At 43.0% G+C, this 23233-nt stretch overlaps 2 protein-coding genes, 1 non-coding gene and 1 pseudogene across 10 annotated transcripts in view; 2 read left to right on the top strand and 2 right to left on the bottom strand.

The window, feature by feature from the left end:
* The window catches only part of LOC115932984 (neuroblastoma breakpoint family member 15), a 51721-nt gene extending 37718 nt beyond the window's left edge, over positions 1 to 14003 (top strand). For 6 of the 8 annotated variants that reach the window (XM_063701057.1, XM_063701088.1, XM_063701181.1 and 3 more), the window contains 11 exons: positions 229 to 434; positions 1718 to 1769; positions 5672 to 5835; positions 6878 to 6929; positions 7545 to 7717; positions 8437 to 8488; positions 9086 to 9258; positions 9968 to 10019; positions 10634 to 10806; positions 11521 to 11629; positions 12243 to 14003. In XM_063701057.1, the coding sequence (XP_063557127.1) occupies positions 229 to 434; positions 1718 to 1769; positions 5672 to 5835; positions 6878 to 6929; positions 7545 to 7717; positions 8437 to 8488; positions 9086 to 9258; positions 9968 to 10019; positions 10634 to 10806; positions 11521 to 11629; positions 12243 to 12486 (1450 nt within the window). In that variant the 3' untranslated portion in view covers positions 12487 to 14003. Of the gene's footprint in view, positions 1 to 228; positions 435 to 1717; positions 1770 to 3741; positions 3826 to 5671; positions 5836 to 6877; positions 6930 to 7544; positions 7718 to 8436; positions 8489 to 9085; positions 9259 to 9967; positions 10020 to 10633; positions 10807 to 11520; positions 11630 to 12242 lie in introns of all 8 variants that reach the window. The other 2 variants (XM_063701192.1, XM_063701075.1) reach the window with 2 other exon arrangements.
* GSTM2 (glutathione S-transferase mu 2) overlaps positions 1 to 23233 on the top strand; it is a 1178915-nt gene that overhangs the window by 177212 nt on the left and 978470 nt on the right. The window lies entirely within an intron of this gene.
* TRNAN-GUU (transfer RNA asparagine (anticodon GUU)) lies at positions 16153 to 16226 on the bottom strand. Its single transcript has one exon. It is a non-coding gene; the product is annotated as a tRNA-Asn (tRNA).
* Positions 16158 to 19102, bottom strand: LOC134758774 (uncharacterized; annotated as a pseudogene).

Below are 23233 nucleotides of genomic sequence, written 5' to 3'. Positions count from 1 at the left end.
TCTGTCCAGTGCACTGAACACCAGCTGCTCTCTTCCTCTCTGTTTCCCATGGCAGCCATGCTCTGTTTCAGAGAGAACAGGATTGCATGTTCCCTCTTTAAGGGAACCTCCATTTTGCTTTCTGGGACCACTCACTTAATGCCGCCTGTCAAAACCAGCTAGGACTCCCTGGGGTCCAATCCCTCTGTGTTTAATCTTCTGTCATCTCTGTCCCACCTGGCTCATCAGGGAGATGCAGAAGGCTGAAGAAAAGGAAGTCCCTGAGGACTCACTGGAGGAATGTGCCATCACTTGTTCAAATAGCCATGGCCCTTTTGACTCCAACCAGCCACATAGGAAAACCAAAATCACATTTGAGGAAGACAAAGTCGACTCAACTCTCATTGGCTCATCCTCTCATGTTGAATGGGAGGATGCTGTACACATTATTCCAGGTAGCCTCTGTTTTCCTTGTGTCTCATACCTCTCTCTAGGCTGAGGAAGATAAACTCTGAAGACAGGCTCTATAAACACAAATTCATTTGAATAAAAACTATGATGTGTTTCTAAACAGATATCGGGGAGTTTTTTTGTCCTTCTTAGCTAATGTCATGCCTTTGTCTGCCAGTCCCCAGTATCAAGTTACTCAACCCCAGGCAAGTGTGACAATCTCATAGTCACCTGAGTGCAGGAGGTGCACAGGCAGTATCTGTCAGGCCTCCTAGCTTCGATTCAGTATCTCTTGTCATCTGTGATTAAGTCATCTGTCCCTGAACAATGTCCATGGAGTTTCTATGCCTGTTTAAGGAAGCTGGCAGCCTTGCCTTTGTATTTGGAAATATTGTTCCCCAGGCTTCACTGTTCTCAGCTTTCATCTGGATCTCCTTTAAGTCAGCTTGCTTAGCTGCACAGTCACCCTGAAATCAGGACGGAAACTTCTTCTTTACTTTGGTGATATATTTCCATAAAGCAAGGCTGGACTCTGGTTTTCCACCCTGTCAATGCAATGGCTGATCCAGTGTTTCTTTGTAGCATCGTGGATATATATATATATTTTTTTTTGCGATGGAGTCTTGCTCTGTCACCCAGGCTGGAGTGCAGTGGCACCATCTTGGCTTGGTGCAACCTCTGCCTCCCAGATTCAAGTGATTCTCCTGCCTCAGCCTCCTGAGTTGCTGGGACCACAGGTGCACAACATCACATCTGGCTAATTTTTGTATTTTTAGTAGAGACAGGGTTTCCCCATATTGGCCAGGGTAGTCCTGAACTCATGTCCTCAAATGATTCACCTGTCTTGGCCTCCCAAATCACAGATTCTTTTTAAAACAAGAGTTGTTCAAATTTATCTATCAGTCGTGTTTCATGAATAGATGCCTGTAAACATTTAATGTCCATGTTACCTGGTGATATAAGTCCGTATTGCAGCAACACTCTTAGAAAATTGTTTGACCAATTTTTGGAGATTTTTTTGGGGGAAAAATTTTGTTTAACTTTGACTCAGGCAGGGAATATGGCATTATGGTCTACACGTAGAGGGAGATTTTGGCCTGTGGGTCTGGAAAGCACGGTCATCTAATTCTCACCAAAGTTAATCTAGGACACCCTAGAATATTCCTGTCAGAATCCTTATTCTTGCACTGAGAATAGTTATGTCCTTGTGCTATGACTGGACAGTGATTTGTTCATATGTGAAGTATGAATTGCTTAATGTGACCTGCTTCTCTGAATTTATTTACAGAAAATGAAAGTGATGATGAGGAAGAGGAAGAAAAAAGGCCAGTGTCTCCCAGGTAATGTTGTGGAATTGTTGGCTGTTAATTCAGTAGTGACATCTGGAGATTGTAGATTTAGGGAAAATGAGGAAGTGATGAATAGAACTATTTCTTCCATTCACCCAGCTACAAATTGTGCTGATTTACAATGTTGTATGTTATTTGTGGCACTTGTATTGGTTTTAATTTCATAGTCCTCTCAAGATAGGAACTTGCCATCAGATGAGCCAGGTGAACTAGCCAAACAGGGTTTTCTTGTTGATCTTTTCAAAAAACCAGCCCTGGATTCATTGATTTTTTGAAGGGTTTTTTGTGTCTCTATCTCCTTTAGTTCTGCTCTGATCTTAGTTACTTCTTGTCTTCTGCTAGCTTTTGAATTTGTTTGCTTTGCTTCTCTAGTTATTTTAATTGTGATGTTAGGGTGTTAATTTTAGATCTTTTCTGCTTTCTCTTGTGGGCATTTAGTGCTATAATTTTCCCTCTACACATTGCTTTAAATGTGTCCCAGAGATTCTGGTATGTTGTGTCTTTGTTCTCATTGGTTTCAAAGAACATCTTTATTTCTGCCTTCATTTTGTTATTTTCCTAGTAGTCATTCAGGAGCAGGTTGTTCAGTTTCCATGTAGTTGTGCGGTTTTGAGTGAGTTTCTTAATCCTGAGTTCTAATTTGATTGCACTGTGGTCTGACAGTTTGTTGTGATTTCCATTCTTTTACATTTGCTGACGAGTGCTTTACCTCCAACGATGTGGTCAATTTTGGAATAAGTGTGATGTGGTGCTGAGAAGAATGTATATTCTGTTGATCTGGGGTGGAGAGTTCTGTAGATGTCTTTTAGGTCTGCTTGCTGGAGAGCTGAGTTCAAGTCCTGGATATCCTTGTTAAGCTTCTGTCTCATTGATCTGTCTAATATTGACAGTGGGGTGTTAAAGTCTCCCATGATGATTGTGTGGAGTCTAAATCTCTTTGTAGGTCTCTCAGGACTTGCTTTATGAATCTGGGTGCTCCTGTATAGGATGCATATATATTTAGGATAGTTAACTCTTCTTGTTGAATTGATCCCTTTACCATTATGTATTGGCCTTCTTTGTCTCTTTTGATCTTTGTTGGTGTAAAGTCTGTTTTATCAGAGACTAGGATTGCAACCCCTGCCTTTTTTTGTTTTCCATTTGCTTGGTAGATCTTCCTCCATCCCTTTATTTTGAGCCTATGTGTGTCTCTGCATGTGAGATGGGTTTCCTGAGTACAGCACACTGATGGGTCTTGACTCTTTATCCAGTTTGCCATTCTGTGTTTTTTTAACTGGGGCATTTAGCCCATTTACATTTAAGGTTAATATTGTTATGTGTGAATTTGATCCTGTCGTTATGATGTTAGCTGGTTATTTCGCCCGTTAGTTGATGCAGTTTCTTCCTAGCGTCAATGGTCTTTACAGTTTGGCATGTTTTTGCAGTGGCTGGTACCGGTTGTTCCTTTCCATGTTTAGTGCTTCCTTTAGGAGCTCTTGTAAGGCAGGCCTGGTGGTGACAAAATCTCTCAGCATTTGCTTCTCTGTAAAGGATTTATTTCTCCTTCACTTATGAAGCTTTGTTTGGCTGGATATGAAATTCTGGGTTGAAAATTCTTTTCTTTAAGAATGTTGAAGATGCTGGAGAGGATGTGGAGAAATAGGAACACTTTTACACTGTTGGTGGGACTGTAAACTAGTTCAACGATTGTGGAAGGCAGTGTGGCAATTCCTCAGGGATCTAGAACTAGAAATACCATTTGTCCCAGCCATCCCATTACTGGGTGTATACCCAAAGGATTATAAATCATGCTGCTGTAAAGACACATGCACACATATGTTTATTGCGGCACTATTCACAATAGCAAAGACTTGGAACCAAGCCAAATATCCAGCAATGATAGACTGGATTAAGAAAATGTGGCACATATACACCATGGAATAGTATGCAGCTATAAAAAATGATGAGTTCATGTCCCTTGTAGGGGCATGGATGAAGCTGGAAACCATCATTCTCAGCAAACTATTGCAAGGACAAAAAACCAAATACCGCATGTTCTTACTCACAGGTGGGAACTGAACAATGAGAACACATGGACACAGGAAGGGGAACATCACACACTGGGGCCTGTTGTAGGGTGGGGGGAGGGAGGAGGGGTAGCATTAGGAGATATACCTAATGTTAAATGATGAGTTAATGGGTGAAGCACACCAATGTGGACATGTATACATATGTAACTAACCTGCACGTTGTGCACATGTACCCTAAGACTTAAAGTATTAAAAAATATATATATATACATACACACAAAAAATAATAAAGGAAAACTATACATATGGAAAAAAAAAAAAGAATGTTGAATATTGCTCCCACTCTCTTCTGGCTTGTAGGGTTTGTGCCAAGAGATCTGCTGCTAGTCTGATGGGCTTCCCTTTGTGGGTAATCCGACCTTTCTCTCTGGCTGCCCTTAGCGTTTTTTCCTTCATTTCAACCTTGGTGAATGTGACAATTACGTGTTTTGGGGTTGCTCTTCTCGAGGAGTATCTTTATGGTGTTCTCTGTGTTTCCTGAATTTGAGTGTTGGCCTTCCTTGCTAGGTTGGGGAAGTCCTCCTGGATAATATCCTGAAGAATGTTTCCCAGCTTGGTTCCATTCTCCCCGTCACTTTCAGTACACCAATCAAACGTAGATTTGGTCTTTCCACATAGTCCCATATTTATTGGAGGCTTGTTCATTTCTTTTTACTCTTTTTTCTCTAAACTTCTCTTCTCGCTTCATTTCACTAATTTGATCTTGAATCACTGATACCGTTTCTTGCACTTGATCGAATTGGCTACTGAAGCTTGTGCATGCATCACGTAGTTCTCGTGCCATGGTTTTCAGCTCCATCAGGTCATTTAAGGTCTTCTCTACACTGTTCATTCTGGTTAGCCATTCGTCTAATCTTTTTTCAAGGTTTTTAGCTTCCTTGAGATGAGTTCGCACATCCTCCTTTAGCTCAGAGAAGTTTGTTATTACCGACTTTCTGAAGCCTACTTCTGTCAGCTCATCGAAGTCATTCTCCATCCTGCTTTGTTCCATTGCTGGTGAGGAGCTGCGATCCTTTGGAGGAGAAGGGATGTCAGGTTTTTGGAATTTTCAGCTTTTGTGCTCTGGTTTCTCCCCACCTTTGTGGTTTTATCTACCCTTGGTCTTTGATGATGGCGACCTACAGATGGGGTTTTGGGGTGGATGTCTTTTTTGTTGATGTTGATGCTATTCCTTTCTGTGTGTTAGTTTTCCTTCTAACAGTCAGGTCCCTCAGCTTCAGGTCTGTTGGAGTTTGCTGGAAGTCCACTCCAGACCCTCAAACAGGGATTTCTTGGTGTTGCCTATTCTCTCCCATGTGTTTAAATCCAGGGAGAGGTGTATATATGCTTTCTTCCTATTTGTTGGTAGTATGTTGGCTAGTATTTTTGCAAGAAAAGAAATTGAAAAAGTAAATATATTATATCAAAATATTGGGAAAATGGGGCCCTTAATACACAAGATCTGTGTCTGCACTGCGTCAGGAACTCTCTTCACTTGAATGCTGCATGTAAAATTCAACCCAATTTATGCAAAGTAGTTGAAGCCCTGTGTCAGTTCTCTGTGCTGCAAGTCATGATGGTAGTTTACAGGGAGAGTCTGGGTGCCCTGAGTTGGCTCATCTGTGGCAAATGTACTGAGCACATGCTGCCCATTTTTGCTCTGTCCCCAGAGCAGTCACCCTCCACCCTGTATTTAGAAGGATAGTTTTATTTCTCTTGAAGGAAAAATGCCTTTGGTTTCTGTGACCACTCCATTCTGTCTCCCATCAGATCATCTGGGAGGTTTTGTTGTCTAATGTCTGTTGGTTAAATCTTCTATCATCCCTGTCCTGCCTGGCTCATCAGGAATCTGCAGGAGTCTGAAGAGGAGGAAGTCCCCCAGGAGGCCTGGGATGAAGGTTATTCGACTCTCTCAATTCCTCCTGAAATGTTGGCCCCGTACCAGTCTTACAGCAGCACATTTCACTCATTAGAGGAACAGCAAGTCTGCATGGCTGTTGACATAGGCAGTGAGTACTCCATTGTGAAGGTGATAAAGCTCCAGTTCATGGCCCAGGTAGACCCCATAATCTTTGGGCCTTGTGCCCCTTGTTGGGCTGAGATTTGCCATCACCGTGGGCTGAACCTATATATCAATGTAGATTTCAATCACTCTGGAGTCGAGTCTGAAGCACAGGCATGGGGTGGGTCAGTGAGCTTTGCTCTCTTCCTAGTCTCAGGCCATGCCCGCGCCAACCTGGACTGACTGTCACGACATTGAACTCAAGGCAGGTGTGGCAAACTCACACCAAACTATGCAGCACATGCCCAGGAGGTGTCTGTCAGATCAGCTCATCTGAATTAAATGTCTCTTGCCAGCTACAAAATTCCTTATGAGTTTTGTTCCCAAAGCATGTCTGTGTGGTTCTTTACCTGCCAAAGGCCAGTGTCACCCTTGTCTACCTCTCAGTGAAAGATGTGACCCAGGTTTCACTGAATTTAGTCCCATTTTCTGTGTGTTCTAAGTTCGCTTGTTTTAGCTCATCTGTCCATCATGTTCCTGGTATGTTTTCTAGATAAATGGCTGACTTTTCACCCACAAAAGCCATAATAGCTGATGCTTCTGTGTAGAACCAAGTTTCATTTTGACTCAAGAGCTGGTACATTGCACCCCTTCATCAAATCTCTGTGTCCACAATCTCATAAGCTATCAAATTCTGGGTATTTGATGAGAGAAAGCTTAATATTGAAGTATCTCTCCTATGAGGTGTTAGAACTATTTGCCTACAATTTATTGGGGAAAAAATTGCTCATTTGTGTACATAAACCTAGGACAGAGCACATAGGGAAGATAACATTCCAAAACAGGGGAACTTTGCCCAAGGCTCATGAAAGAACCCAAGCCAGTTTTCTCAAGAGTTGACCTCAGGCCTACTGGAATATTTCTCTCAAAGTCTCCTGTTCTCACACTGACAAGACTGATGTCCCTGTGTTAGGATTGGACAGAGGAATGTTTCTGTGTGCAAGGAAGAACTGCTTAATGTAAGAGGGCCCGTCTGAATTTATTTGCAGGACATCGGTGGGATCAAGTGAAAAAGGACGACCAAGAGGCAACAGGTCCCAGGTGAGTCTGAGAAATTGTGGACAGTTAATTTGATGTTGACACCTGGAGATGCCAAGTCCAGGGAAAACAGTACATGCTAAAAATAATGATTGTGTCTTGTCAGACGAGTCTGAATTATGCCTACTACATTGCTTTTTGATTCTCATTAGAGTAAATGTTTAGGTTTCCATTTCTTCCTACCCTTATCATTTACTAACCTAGTGAAGGTTGACCATACCTCAAAAGCTGTATTCTCATGGTAACTGCAGGGAAACTTGAGCACATTTTATGCAAAATTATTGAGGACATGCTTTTCATGATCACTGTTCACTGTGTGTCCTGAGAGCACAAATACAGAGTGTCCTTTGACTCCCTCATCAGTGTGTCAACTGACGAATTCACTGAGCTCACTCTGTGTGTGTGTGTGTGTGTGTGTGTGTCTGTGTGTCTTTCTCTTTCATCCTTTTCTACCTGGCCCTAGTCTATCCCAACATAAAGGCAATAATTTGTTACCTCATTCATGGATCTGTCCTTTTTCTTTTCAAACTCTTCCTTACGTTAGCCATGAAATCTAGCTGGGGCTGTGTGGTTTCTGATTCTCCCTGGCTTATTCTTTACTTTTTCCCACTTTTCCAGGCTCAGCAGGGAGCTGCTGGATGAGAAAGGGCCTGAAGTCTTGCAGGACTCACTGGATAGATGTTATTCAACTCCTTCAGGTTGTCTTGAACTGACTGACTCATGCCAGCCCTACAGAAGTGCCTTTTACGTATTGGAGCAACAGCGTGTTGGCTTGGCTGTTGACATGGATGGTGAGTACCTTTCTATGAAGGTGATAAGGATCCACTGAGTCTTCTGGTTAGGGTCATATTCCTACTGCAAGTGGCCCTTACTGAGCTGAGAGATGTCATTGCCACAGGGAGGACCTATAGGCACATGTAGGTTGAATGAAACTCTAGTTCCACTTGGAAGCCCAGACAAGGGATGGGTCAGTGAGCAAGGCTCTCTTCCTAGTCTCAGGCCATGCCTGTGGCGCCCTAATCCTACTCTCAAGATGTTGGATCTGGGCAGATGTGACAAATTCACACAACTCTGATTTTGTCTCAATTTTGTAGATCTTGTAGATTTCATCCTTCACTCTAATTTCAGCGTCTAAAATCCTCGCTACCATGAACAATCTGAGTATTTGATGAGACAGGGCTGAATAGTGCAGTTTTTCTCCTAGCAACCATCTGGGGGCATTTGCTTTAAATCGATTGGAAAAATATGGCATAACCATTTGCACAAACTTGGGACAAATGATATTGGGATAACGGTCTACCAGAATAGGGAATTTTAGCCACAGTTTCTGGGACAAAAACCAAGGAATCTCTATCATGATCAGCCTTCAGGCCTCCTGAAGAATATCTCTCACAGTGTCCTATTCTCATGCTGAGGAGCCTGAAGTCCCTGTGTGAGGATTAGACAGTGGATTGTTATGTGTGTAGGAGAACCGGCTTAATATGTCTGTCCATGTCTGAACTTATTGCAGAAATTGAAAAGTACCAAGAAGTGGAAGAAGACCAAGACCCATCATGCCCCAGGTAACTTTGAGCAATTATGGATGCTTAATTCTGTGTTGACACCTGGAGATGCCAGGTCCAGGGAAAACAAGAGTGTGTTCAATTTCGTGTTTTCAACGAAGGTTGAATTACTCCTACTGACATTGCTGTTGGTTTTCATTGCAGTAGATGTTTAGGTTTCCATTTCTTCCTCCCCTTCTCATTTACTAACTTACTATAGGTTGACCATACCTCAAAGGCTGTATGGCAACTACATGGAATCTTGAGCAAGTTTATGGAAAATTATTGAGCCCACTCTTTTCATGATCACTGTTCAGTGTGTGTCCCGAGGGCACTAACTCAGAGTGTCCTTTGACCCCTCCATCAGTGTGTCACCCGGCCAATTCGCTGAGCTCACTTTCTCCTCTCTCTCTCTCTCCCTCTCCCTGTCTTTCTCTTTCATTCTTTTCTACCTGGCCCTGGTCTATCCCAACATAAAGGCAATAATTCATTACCTCATTAATGGATCTGTCCTTTTTCTTTTTAAACAGTTCCTTATGTTAGCCATGAAATCTAGCTGGGGCTGTGTGGTTTCTGATTCCCCCCTGGCTTATTCTTTACTTTTTCCTACTTTTCCAGGCTCAGCAGGGAGCTGCTGGATGAGAAAGGGCCTGAAGTCTTGCAGGACTCACTGGATAGATGTTATTCGACTCCTTCAGGTTATCTTGAACTGCCTGACTTAGGCCAGCCCTACAGCAGTGCTGTTTACTCATTGGAGGAACAGTACCTTGGCTTGGCTCTTGACGTGGACAGTGAGTACCTTACTATGAAGGTGATAAGGCTCCACCTGGTCTTCCAGATAGGGGTGATATTCCTGTTCCAAGTGGCCCTTACTGACCCGAGAGATGTCATTGCCGCAGGCAGGACCTATGGGCGCATATAGGTTGTAATGAAACTGTAGTCTCAGTTGGAAGCCTAGACGTGAAATGGGTCGGTGAGCAAGGCTCTATTCCTAGTGTCCAGCCATGCCTGTGGCAACCTGAGCCCGCTCTCAGCACATTGGACCCAGGCAGATGTAAAAAATTCACAGAACTATGATTTGGACTCAAGGGTTTGTAGATTTCCTCCTTCATTCTAATTTCAGTGTCTAAAATTCTTGCATCCATGAACGAGCTGGGCATTTGATGAGACAGGGCTGAATACTGCAGTTTTCCTCCTAGAAATCATCTGGGGCATTTTCTTTGAACTGATGGGAACAATAAGGCATAACCGTTTGCACAAACTTGGGATAAATGATTTTGGGATAACGATCTACCAGAATGGGGATATTTCACCCTTGGTTCTGAGATGCAAACCAAAGAATATCATGACCAGCTTTCAGGCCTCCTGAAGTATATGTCTCACATTGTCCTGTTCTCATGCTGAGGAGCCTGAGATCCCTGTGTGGGGATTAGACAGTGGACTGTTATGGGTGTAGGTGAATTGGCTTATTTTGTCTGTCCCTGTCTGAATGTATTGCAGGAATTAAAAAGGACCAAGAAGAGGAAGAAGACCAAGGCCCACCATGCCCCAGGTAACCGAGCAATTGTGAACAGCTACTTCTGTGTTGACATCTGGAGACTCCTGGTTCAGGGAAAACAGAGCGGGCTGACATTATCGATTACATCTTTTCAACCAAGCCTGAATCATTCCTACTAACATTGCTGTTGGTTTTCATTGCAGTAGATATTTAGGTTTCCATTTCTTCCTCCCCTTATCATTTACTAAGCTACTGTAGGTGGACCAGACTTCAAAAACTGTATTCTCATGGCGACTGCATGGAAACTTGAGCACATTTTATGGAAAATTATTGAGCACAGTCTTTTCATGATCACTGCATGCTGTGTGTCCTGAGGGCACTAACTCAGAGTGTCCTGTTACTCCCTCATCAGTGTGTCACCTGGACAACTCACTGAGCTCGTTCTCTGTGTGTGTGTGTGTTTGTGTGTGTCTGTCTGTCTTTCTCTTTCATTCTTTTCCATTTGGCCCTGTTCTGTCCCAACATGAAGGCAATAATTTGTTACCTCAATAATGGATCTATCCTTTTACTTTTTTAACCACTTCCTTATGCTACCCATGAAACCTAGCTGGGGCTCTGTTGTGTCTGATTTCCCCTGGCTTATTCTTTACTTTTTCCTCCTTTTCCAGGCTCAGCAGGGAGCTGCTGGAGGTAGTAGAGCCTGAAGTCTTGCAGGACTCACTGGATAGATGTTATTCAACTCCTTCCAGTTGTCTTGAACAGCCTGACTCCTGCCAGCCCTATGGAAGTTCCTTTTATGCATTGGAGGAAAAACATGTTGGCTTTTCTCTTGACGTGGGAGGTGAGTACCTTTCTATGAAGGTGATAAGGATCCACTGAGTCTTCCATATAAAGATCATATTCCTGCTCCAAGTGGCCATTATTGAGCTGAGAGATGTCATTGCTGCAGTGAGGACCTATAGGCACATGTAGGTTGAATGAAACTCTAGTTCTACCTGGAAGCCCAGACATGGGATGGGTCAGTGAACATGGCTCTCTTCCTAGTCTCAGGCCATACCTGTGGCACTCTGATTCTATTCTCATGACATTGGACCTGGGCAGATGTGACCAATTCAGAGAACTATGATTTTGACTCAAGGGTTTGTAGATTTCCTTTTTCACTCTAATTTCAGTGTCTAAAGTCCTCACAACCATGAACAATCTGAGTATTTGATGAGACAGGGCTAAATATTGCAGTTTTTCTCCTAGAAATCATTTGAGGGTATTTGCTTTAAATTGATTGGAAAAATATGTCATAACTGTTTGCACAAACTTGGGACAAATGATATTGGGATAACGGTCTACTAGAATAGGGACATTTTACCCACAGTTTCTGGGAGAAAAACCGAGGAATTTCTATCATGACCAGCCTTCAGGCCTCCTGAAATATATCTCTCACAGTGTCCTATTCTTATTCTGAGGAGCCTGAGGTCCCTGTGTGAGGATTAGACAGTGGATTGTTATATGTGTAGGGGAATCAGCTTAATGTGTCTGTCCATGTCTGAATTTATTGCAGAAATTGAAAAGAAGGGGAAGGGGAAGAAAAGAAGGGGAAGAAGATCAAAGAAGAAAAGAAGAAGGGGAAGAAAAGAAGGGGAAGAAGATCAAAACCCACCATGCCCCAGGTAACTTTCAGCAATTGTGGATGCTTAATTCTGTGTTAACACCTGGAGGCAACAGATTCAGGGAAACCAGAGTGTGTTTGATGTCACGTTTTCAACGAAGGCTGAATTACTCCTACTGTCATTGCTGTTGGTTTTCATTGCAGTAGATGTTTAGGTTTCCATTTCTTCCTCCCGTTATCATTTACTAACGTACCATAGGTTGACCATACTTCAAAAGCTGTACTCTCATGGCCACTGCATCGAATTTTGAGCATATTTTATGGAAAACTATTGAGCTCACTCTTTTCATGATCACAGTTTGCTGTGTGTCATGAGGGCACTAACTCAGAGTGTCCTTTTACTCCCTTACCAGTATGTCACCTGGCCAATTCACTAGCTCACTTTCTCTCTGTCTCTGTCTCTGTCTCTGTCTCTCTGTCTTTCTCTTTCATTGTTTTCTACCTGGCCCTGTTCTATCCCAACATAAAGGCAATAAATTTTTTTTTTTTACCTCATTAATGCATCTATCCTTTTTCTTTTCTAACCACTTCCTTATGTTACTTCTGAAATCTAGTGGGGCTGTGTGGTGTTTGATTTTCCCTGGCTGCTTCTTTAGTTTTGTGTCCTTTTCCAGGCTCAACGGCGTGCTGATGGAAGTGCAAGAGCCTGAAGTCTTACAGGACTCACTGGATAGATGTTATTCGACTCCGTCAATGTACTTTGAACTACCTGACTCATTCCAGCCCTACAGCAGTGTGTTTTACTCATTTGAGGAACAGCACATCAGCTTCGCCCTTTACGTGGACAATAGGTTTTTTACTTTGACGGTGACAAGTCTCCACCTGGTGTTCCAGATGGAAGTCATATTCCCACAATAAGCAGCCCTTACTAAGCCGAGAGATGTCATTCCTGCAGGCAGGACCTATAGGCACGTGAAGATTTGAATGAAAGTACAGTTCCATTTGGAAGCCCAGACATAGGATGGGTCAGTGGGCATGGCTCTATGCCTATTCTCAAACCATGCCATTGGCAACCTGTGCTCAGTCTGAAGACAATGGACCCAAATTAGGTGTGACACTTTCACATAACTGTGCAGCACATGCCGGGAGTGATCAGTCAGACATTTTAATTTGAACCACGTATCTCTGGGTAGCTACAAAATTCCTCAGGGATTTCATTTTGCAGGCATGTCTCTGAGCTTCTATACCTGCTCAAGGTCAGTGTCATCTTTGTGTTTAGCTCATCCAAAGGTGTTACCCTGGTTTCAATGAACCTAACCTCATTCTTTGTGTCTTCAGTGTTGGCTTGTTTTAGCTGATCCATCTGTAACACAGGAGGGATCCTTGGCTGAGGATTGTATTTCAGAACCACAACTGCTCTTGACAATTGTTAACCCGCTAGGCTCCTTTGGTTAGAGAAGTCACCGTCTTTCAGCCTCCAATTGGTGTCAGTACTTAGGAAGACCACAGCTAGATGGACAAACAGCATCGGGAGGCCTTAGCCCTGCTCCTCTCCATTCCATCCTGTAGAGAACAGGAGTCAGGAGCCGCTGGCAGGAGACAGCATGTCACCCAGGACTCTGCCGGTGCAGAATATGAACAATGCCATGTTCTTGCAGAAAACGCTTAGCCTGAGTTTCATAGGAGGTAATCACCAGACAACTGCAGAATGTAGAACACTGAGCAGGACAACTGACCTGTCTCCTTCACATAGTCCATATCACCACAAATCACACAACAAAAAGGAGAAGAGATATTTTGGGTTCAAAAAAAGTAAAAAGATAATGTAGCTGCATTTCTTTAGTTATTTTGAACCCCAAATATTTCCTCATCTTTTTGTTGTTGTCATGGATGGTGGTGACATGGACTTGTTTATAGAGGACAGGTCAGCTGTCTGGCTCAATGATCTACATTCTGAAGTTGTCTGAAAATGTCTTCATGATTAAATTCAGCCTAAACGTTTTGCCGGGAACACTGCAGAGACAATGCTGTGAGTTTCCAACCTCAGCCCATCTGCGGGCAGAGAAGGTCTAGTTTGTCCATCACCATTATGATATCAGGACTGGTTACTTGGTTAAGGAGGGGTCTAGGAGATCTGTCCCTTTTAGAGACACCTTACTTACAATGAAGTACTTGGGAAAGTGGTTTTCAAGAGTATAAATATCCTGTATTCTAATGATCATCCTCTAAACATTTTATCATTTATTAATCCTCCCTGCCTGTGTCTATTATTATATTCATATCTCTACACTGCAAATTTTGGGTCTCAATTTTTACTGTGCCTTTGTTTTTACTAGTGTCTGCTGTTGCAAAAGGAAGAAAACATTCTCTGCCTGAGTTTTAATTTTTGTCCAAAGTTAATTTTAATCTATACAATTAAAACCTTTTGCCTATCACTCTGGACTTTTGGATTGTTTTTTACATTCAGTGTTATAATATTTGATTATGCTGATTGGTTTTGGTGGGTACTGATGCAAATTAATAAAAACATTTCATTTCCATGTTTATTTTCTAATCTCTTCGACATTGTAGGCTATGTTTACCATATGTAGCAGAATGTATTTACATTTCTTGGTTCTAGTCATTTGTATTCTTCGTGAGTGTGAGAGTGTGTGTGTCTGTGTGTGCCTTTGGCATTTAGGAAGGGTTCTATAGCTCATGTTAAATATTGCACTAAAAATGTTTTTGATGGTTTTCCTCCCTTTGAACTAGACACACTTCTAATATTTGGTTTATAGTTTTAAATTATAACTTTCAGCATCAAATATTTCCATACAACAGTCAATTACATGATGTGTTTTCTTTTTACTACCTCCTTTACCTGCCACTTCTCATAATAGTATTTGAACCTAAACATATACTGGTTACATTCTGTGATTATCATCTTGCCCCTACCTTGGTTTTGGTTTTTGGTGCAGTTCCAGGCTCTTGGTGTCTTTGTTTGGGACACCAAGAGCCTGGAACTGCATGGCACCAGCTGGTAAGAATTAGGCTTCTTTGGCCGGGCGCGGTGGCTTATCCCTGTAATCCCAGCACTTTGCGAGGCCAAGGCGGGCAGATCACGAGGTCAGGAAATCGAGACCATCCTGGCTAACACGGTAAAACCCCATCTCTACTAAAAATAAAAAAAATTAGCCAGGCGTGGTGGCGGGCGCCTGTAGTCCCAGCTACTCGGGAGGCTGAGGCAGGAGAATGGCCTGAACCCGGGAGGCGGAGCTTGCAGTGAGCCGAGATCGCACCACTGCACTCCAGCCTGGGCGACAGAGAGAGACTCCGTCTCAAAAAAAAAAAAAAAAAAAAAAGAATTAGGCTTTTTTTTTTTCCCTAAGGGTTAACAACAAACCAGCCCTTTGGAAAGACTTGCTTCACCACTGTTATCAACCAACGGCCTGATGCTTTCCCTCAGTTTTGTGATTTTGACAAAACAAGCAAGCAGCATTCCCTCCTGATAAGAGACCACCGACCTAGGAATGATTCTGGCCAGACTAGGGAGGATGCACAGTAAGGGTTTTCATGTCCTCTGCTTCAGCTTTTGATGTCAGAGGGCCACAAACTCCACTCTCAGATGATTGCTAATGCCACCATTTTATGAACATGGGCCCCACGGAGAGGCACGAAGCTCAATTGCACTTCTGCACATTTTTCCTCCTATAAATATTGCTATTGGAATATTATTTGGTACGGCTCCCGTGAAAGATACATTTGCAGAATGTACTCAAATTAGAAGCATCATGTAAACCCTATAATGTAGCAATAGTGCATCAACTTCCCTACACTATAGAAATATCTGTGGTGTAGACATTTCCACAATGACCAAAGATATGTGTACAAGAAAGGTGGCTGCAGCATTCTTTGTAATCCTAAAACAATGAAACCTACCTCATCTCAAAAACTTTATTTTATTTTATTTTATTTTTTGAGATGGAGTCTCGCTCTGTTGCCCAGGCGGGAGTGTAGCGGTGCAGCCTCCACTGGTGCAGCCTCCACTGCAGCCTCCACCTCCCAGGTTCAAATGATTCTCCTGCCTCAGAATCCCAAGTACCTGGGATTACAGGCACGTGCCACCATGCCTGGCTAACAAAAACATTTTGAAAAGGGTTAAATAAATCATGCACAAAGTGAGGAAAAATACTCTTTTCAAAAATGATGGAGAGGATCACTATAATGATGAATGATTCCACTGGTCACATTATTGATAGAGCAATCAGTAAATCCAGGCACATCCTCGGGATATTACTGACCTCCTATTATTAAAATATGAAAAAATGGAGGCATGTAAATTACTCGTTTAAGCGCATGACGGACTGAATTAGAATTTTATCACACCAGAAGTGGGTTCCTAGGTCTCTGTTTCAGGATTCCTGAGTTACACACGTATAAACCCAGGATTTCAGGAGATACCCGGTTAAGAATCCGGTCGGGGAGGTGGGCTGGCCCTTGACATGGATAAGTCACAAATTAGTGGCTTAGGACTCCAGGAAGATAAAATCTTCCACATTTATCTAGTGATTGACAATGCATGAATACTTTAAAAGTTCAAACAAGCGTCCCTGGGTGGGCTCGAACCACCAACCTTTCGGTTAACAGCCTAACGCGCTAACCGATTGCGCCACAGAGACAGGTACTGTCAGTTCTACTGGGCGCTATAGGAAGGGCGCACGCACGAAACTTCCTCCGTCCCTTGCATCCTCAGGGCCCGCCAGGCAGGATGACTGAGCAAGGCCTTGGAAGACCGGAGAGATTGGAGCGGTAAGTCACGCTGGTCACATTGGACACCTGCGCGTTGGGAGATTCTGGAGCCAGAAGGATAGCCGAATGGCCTTCACTCGCCCTGCCCCTCGCCTGCTTCAGAAACCCCCGGAAACGCCCCGGTTGAGACCCCGGCCCAAGCCGCCTGGGGGCCCTAGGGAGGCTGAACGCCCGGTGGCTCCCAGGATGGCTCTTCCCGTTCTTTGCGCCGCCTTCACCCAGTGAGGGAGCCTGTGCCCTCCCTGCCCAGTCGCTTTTGGGGCCGCTGCGGAGCTTCCGCTGCCATCTTCGGATCCTGTGTTCCGCAGGGGGGCTCCACCAGGGCAGGGATCGTGGTGAGGGTGGCTTGTGGGTCCCCCTCACGGGGAGCAGGGTCTGGCACTCACCAGGGCGCAGGACTAGGACTTGTCGAATGAATCCATCCTTTTAGCTTTTAGTCCTTTGAAGAGCCTTGAGAATGGAAATCATGAGAGATTTTTCCATGGGGAAGTTCCTTTTACAAAGCATTTATTTACGTTGACTTCTTGGCACCCCGCGGGGCGGCAACGGGCAGGGCCTCCAGTGCACCTTTTGCGCGGTGGAGCCGCGGGGGCTCAGCTGGGCGGTGGTCGGGTCCTGAGGCCGGAGGGCGGGAGCAGGGGAGGGGAAAAGCAAAAGCGGGGAAAGAAGCCGGGGAGCAGTGGACCAGACGTCCAGACCTCCTGAAAGGCTGGCGGGGAGGCACAGGCGGGATCTTCCGGAGGTGAGAATTTTTTTTTATTATAGCAGAATGGGGAGGAATTGAGGGGAAAATGGAGATAGAACCTGAAAGAGCCCCAAACGCCAGAACCTGTAGCTCCCCAAGAATAAGATCTTCCAGAAGAACTAGACCCAAAACTAGCCATTGGGGAACACCGAAATCCTTGGAGGAGCAACATCCGCATGACCTTCTGTGTTCCTTTAGGCAAAAGGACTTGCTTCCATTGTTTGTTCAATTGTTTGTGTTTGTTAAATAAATAAAACGATTTTCATGTATCTTTGAAATTACTTTGGCGCTATTTTGTGATTACAAATAATGCGGCAGTGATCATTCTTGTACACTTCTCATTGGCCATTTGTGTATTTCTATAGGGTAGAGGCCTGGAGAGCAGTTGCTCCAGCATAGGGATTACACAGTTTTTGTTTGTTTGTTTATTTATTTATTTATTTATTTATTTATTTTTGTGACAGAGTCTCGCTCTGTCACCCAGGCTGGAGTGCAGTGGCGCCATCTCAGCTTTCACTGCAACCTCTGCCTCCCGGGTTCAAGCGAATCTCCTGCTTCAGCCTCCCAAGTAGCTGAGATTACAGGTCCGTGCGAGCCACCACATCGGGCTAATTTTTGTATTTTTAGTAGAGACGGGGTTTCACCGTTTTGGCCAGGCCGGTCTCAAACTCCTGACCTCAAGTGATCTGCCTGCCTTGGCCTCTCAAAGTGCTGGGATTACAGGCATGAGCCACAGCACCCAGCGATTACATGTTTTTTTTTAATATATCATTCTATTTTCTTTCCTTATTTGGCTTATTAGCTGTAACTCTTTCTTTTGTTATGTCAGTGATGGCTTTAGGGTCCCTAGAATACATCTTTATCCGTCTGCCATCAAGTGACATTATACCTCCCCTTCTGGCCTTTATGCTAGTGTTGTCAGGGAATCTAATTTTGGACATGTTATAAACCCCAACATCCAAGTACGTACATAGCGATTTTCAGTCGTCTCCTTTTCTTTGTGTAGGTTCAGATTTCTGTTTGGTATCCTCATCCTTAGGCCTGGAGGACTCCTTTACTATTTCTTGTAGTGTGGTTCGGTGAATTCTGTCATTTTTTTGTATGTCTTTAAATGTCCTGATTTCAGTCACATTTTTGAAAGATATTTCAATTTGGCATAGAATTCTAGAATAACTTTTTTTGTCTCAGTACTTTAGGATGTTGCCACTTTGACGCTTTGTCATGGACATATCTTTCCTGTTTTTGTAAACTTGGCATAAAGTGGGTTTCCTGTACTTATTATATGATTTTTGGATTGTGTATTCAAATTAAAAGTATTAAATTAAAATTAAAATGGCCTGGGCGAGGTGGCTCACACCTGTAATCCCAGCACTTTGGGAAGGGGAGGCAGAGGATCGCTTGAGACCCAGAGTTGGAGACCACCCTGGGCAAGATAGCAAGACCCTGTGTGTGTGTGTGTGTGTGTGTGTGTGTGTGTGTGTGTGTGTGTGTGTGTACACATAAATATGTATATATATTATATGTATGTATGTATATATAAGTCCTACAGTCACCTTAAGTTCCACCAACAGTGCGCTTAAAGTATAATGTGCCCAACCTGAGGCTCAAACCTACCTGCTGGCACGCAATTTGTGTTTGTGAGACAATCTCAACAGCATTTGCTTTTTCTAGCATAGTGGTTTTCCTGTTTTCCTCACATGTGAATGTCTTCAGTGCAAAACCTGTCAGAATTCATTTCCTTTGCTAAAATGTTTTAAAATAACTCTTACTTCAAGTAAGTGCATTAAAAATAAACTTCTCAGTTGCATCCCTGGAATCCATGGAAAGTCCAGAAGAGACAATTAAGTGCTACAGGATCAAGCCCAAACAGAACAGGACTAGGCATGGCTTCCTCACTAGGAGCCAGGCCAAAGTCATCTCCTTTGGTCTCCAATGGAGGCCAGAACTCGGTTCACCTGCAACGGGAGGACCTGGCCCAGAAGAGGTGGCCTTCATCTTCATGGTGCCTTCAGATAGGAAATCTAGGATTTCTTTTCTTCTCTTTGATCTACTTCCAACTCTCCCTTTCTATTTATTTATTTATTTATTTATTTATTTATTTATTTATTTATTTATTTATTTGAGACAGAGTCTTGCTGTGTTGCCCAGGCTAGAGTGCAGCGGGGCAGTCTCAGCTCACTGCAACCTCCGCGTCCTGGGTTCTAGAGATTCTCCTGCCTCAGCCTCCTGAGTAGCTGGGATTACAGGCACCCGTCACCGCGCCCGGCTACTTGTTGTATTTTTAGTAGAGACAGGGTTTCACCATCTTGGCCAGGCTGGTCTCGAACTCGTGACCTCGTGATCCACCCACCTCGGCCTCCCAAAGTGCTGGGATTACAGGCGTGAGCCACCGCGCCCGGCCGGTTATTTGAGTTCTAAGCCAGAAAACTGAGAGCAGACACACACATAACAATACTTGGTTGCAAAATGGAAATAAAAAGCAATGTGTTAGGATAGGCTAGATTATGCTCCAGTAATAAATAATCTCCAAATCTCAGTAACTTAATGCAACAAAAATGAATTTCTTGCTCATTCTACATGTTCAATTAGGGTTAGCAGGAAGGCTCTGACCATCACAGTAACTCAGGGACTTAGGTTGATGAAAGCTTCATCTTATTGATCTTCAAGGATCAATAAAACAGTGGAAACTGAAAAGGGCCAATTATGTACTAGCTCTTAAAAATGTCTGCGTTCTTCCCAGAAGTGACCACATGAGACTTCCTCTCACGTTTCAGCCAACAAAACAAGTTACATTTCACTGTTCAAAAGTCATAGCTAAGTTAAAATGGGATGAGGAAGAATAAAGTTACCATGTATCTACAAGGAAAAAAGCTTAACAAAAAGCAAGAAAGCAGCATATACAGTGACTGGTGGGTTGCATTATTGTTCCACAGATATTACTCTCCCCTCCTGCACTCTGTGGGCAGCCTGTACTTTTCTGCACCAATGACTTTGGACTTGGCCATGTTACTTACTTTGGTGAACGGAAAATGGCAGAAGCGAGACTGTGCCAGTTCTGAGCAGAGACCAGTCATCATGAGTCTCTGCCAACTCTCTTGCACTCCTGCACTCTGCCATGAAAATGACAGACTTAAACCAATCCATACCTAAACTATAGATCCTTGAGGGAGAAATGGATGTGTGTTGTATAATACTGAGATTGGGGAGTTCTTTGTTGAGCAGCACTGTTTCAGCAAAAAGATGACTAATACAGTGACTCAACACAAGGATTTCATGAGACTGGCTACTACACATATGGTTTCCAAGAAAGGATATGAAATAAGACCTTACTAGCTAGTATTCTAAGAAATGTAAAGCAAAATGAGATGGTGTTACATTATTTGTATACTAGCTAGATATAGAACTAAAATATAACTATCCAATTATTTACAAATTAAATAAGAAAAAAATAAAAGGAGAATTTCTAGTGCTTTTGGGGCTAAGATAATAAAATTAGGAAGTCCTTTTATCCCAGGAAAATCGTCTTTAGTCCATTCCTGCTGCTATAGCAAAATAGCTTAGACTGGGTAATTTGTAAATAATAGAAATTTATTTCTCACAGTTCTGAAGGCTGGACCAAGATCAAGGTGCTGGCAGATTCAGTGTCTGGAAGAGCTTGCTCTCTGCTCCCAAGATGGCTCCTTGTTGCCACAGATGCTGTGTCCTCACATGGCTGGAGGGACAGAGGACAAAAGGGACCAGAGCAATCCTTTCAACCTCTTTTTTAAGAGCACTAATCCCATTCATGAGAGTGGAGTGTTCATGCCTTATCACTTCCTAAGACATATTCCTAAAAGGCCCCACCCTGTAGTACTATAACACTCGGTATTAAGTACCAATGTATGAATTTTGAAGGCATACATACATTCAACCATAGCATAATTCAAAAAAGGAGAATGATAAAGGCAGAAAGCTCTTCATTAAGGCATTATTTATAACAGTCTAATATCAGAAACAGCATAACTATGCAATAGTAGAATATTTTAAGTAATCTATGGTCCTACTAATATTATAAAATATTGTACACTCATTAGAATAATAACTATGAACTTTCCCTAAAAACATGGACAAATATTTACTAAGTGAAAGAAGGAGAATATAAACATATACCTAAGCTGTAATCGTAATTATGTAAATAGATATTTAATATATATAGATAATGACTAAAGGGAATTTGGAGAAATTTAAACATTTGTGCTGTAGCAGTGGTTATATGGGTGAATATTTTTCTTCTGAAATCTAACGCAAAAAAATTGTTCTTTTGACAATAAGTATAATTTTTAAAACAACAAGGAAATTTCTCTTCTCAAGAATATACCCATGTGTGTAAGAAAGAGTTGGTGTTTGGATTAAAAGATGCATTTTTTAAAGAGTGGGAAAAAAATGCAACACATTTTTAATATTGAAGATCCCTGGGTATTCTGAGTAATCTATATAACTTTCTGTATTTTTCAAATGTTTTTACAATGAATGTGCTATAAACTTTTGAAAAAAGTTATTTTAAAAATACATGAACGTATTTTCTAGCGTCAATTCTGAGACCCCACAGCTCACCTAGTTAGTGCTACCATTTCTTGAATCCAGTGAGCTGCCTGTAGACAGAGTTCCTCTCCACAACTCGGTAGCCCATAATTTGATTTGAGACAAAGCTAAATATAGCCCCAACTTTGGTATGAAGGATGGGAATCTGACTCTCCCTGCCTTTTCTTCCCCCCCATCAGAGGCAACAGGATATTCTTTTAAAGACAGGTGGCCTGTGAGCCTTGTCTAAGATCAAACTGGACCTTGAAATTTTTCCTGGTAACATTTTGAGCTCTGGAGCAGTGTGATCCTACCAATAAATCAAGTGTTGGAGGAGTCTAGACTAGGGGCTTTTTAGACAGCTCTGCTAAACCTTCAAATGTTTTGTTATCCTCTCCTCCCCACCCCTACTTTGTACTAGTATGTAGGGGAACCAATCCAAGAGATAACAGACAGATGACATGTTCCCCCAAGAACACAGACTCCCCACAGTCTCACCAATACCCAGGCATGCCAGGTTCTTCCTGAGTTAAATGCCTAGGAGGCCTGAAAGAATAAATTCATCCTGGAGAAGTCTTGTGGGTCGTAGCTTTAGAAATTCAGGGAACATATCTCTGGGGCCATCCAATGGAGAACACAGCCTGTATCAGAACCTTAGCAGAGACTTTGGGTCTTTTGGGGTCTCAAATTTATCATCTCTGAAACAAGTACAACGAAATTAACATTGCCACATGTGGGCACTATAAAGCCTTTTTCAAATAAAAAAAGGTCAGTGATAGTGCTAATAATAACAGTGATTATGTCATTTAATAAAACGGTCTTATTTGAAAGCTAAAAAGGAGCTTCAGGGCGGCAAGCACTCTAATTATAGTATGTCTGCCTTGTTTAAATCTTGATACATAAGCACATGGTACAGGGCCTGAGGCAATGCCATCTCCAAAGAGCCCTCTTCCATGATCTTAAAACAGTCACAAGGGAGTGTCTAGGTCCTGATGGCTACTGTCTTGAGGCTTTTCTAGTGTTCTGGGAGTCAGGAAGCTTCTCCCTCCTTGAAGCTATTGGTAGAGCCCAGTTGCTGGTGAAACTGAAAAACGAGGAGGTAGAATACCCTAAAACAGGAGATGTCTGAGATACAGGCAGCTAATAGGGCTGTAAGGTTTTGTTGGGATGCTTCCCTTCCTGATGAAGGGTCCTGTCCCTGGATTAATGGTGAAACTGGCATGTCACATCTCTAGGAAAACAACATCTTGTTCCATGACCACGTAGGGTATACATCTGCATTCAGCCGGGATTGCTCCTAAACCTTCCTAGACTCCATCTCTGGCTCTGGGGTTACCTGTGGGTGGGGCGATGCAGACACACAAGAAAACCTCCTCTACAAATTCTTCCTGTAGTTGGTTGATTGTATTCTAAGACCTTCGTTGGGATGGGTGAGGGACGGGGCTTGGTACGGCGTCCTCTAAGCTCTCTGCCCTCTGCCGTCATCATTCATCTGAGCCAGCGAGAGAGGGGTCGGGGAGACGCGAGGGTGGTTCAGGGGGCGTGCAACCTGGGCCGATTCTGCCCCAGCAC

The sequence above is a fragment of the Gorilla gorilla genome, chromosome 1 (assembly GCF_029281585.2).
Source record: "Gorilla gorilla gorilla isolate KB3781 chromosome 1, NHGRI_mGorGor1-v2.1_pri, whole genome shotgun sequence".
In the NCBI taxonomy this organism is placed as follows: domain Eukaryota; kingdom Metazoa; phylum Chordata; class Mammalia; order Primates; family Hominidae; genus Gorilla; species Gorilla gorilla.
Note: the sequence above shows the minus strand (reverse complement) of the source record. Positions and strands in the feature narration are given on the sequence as shown.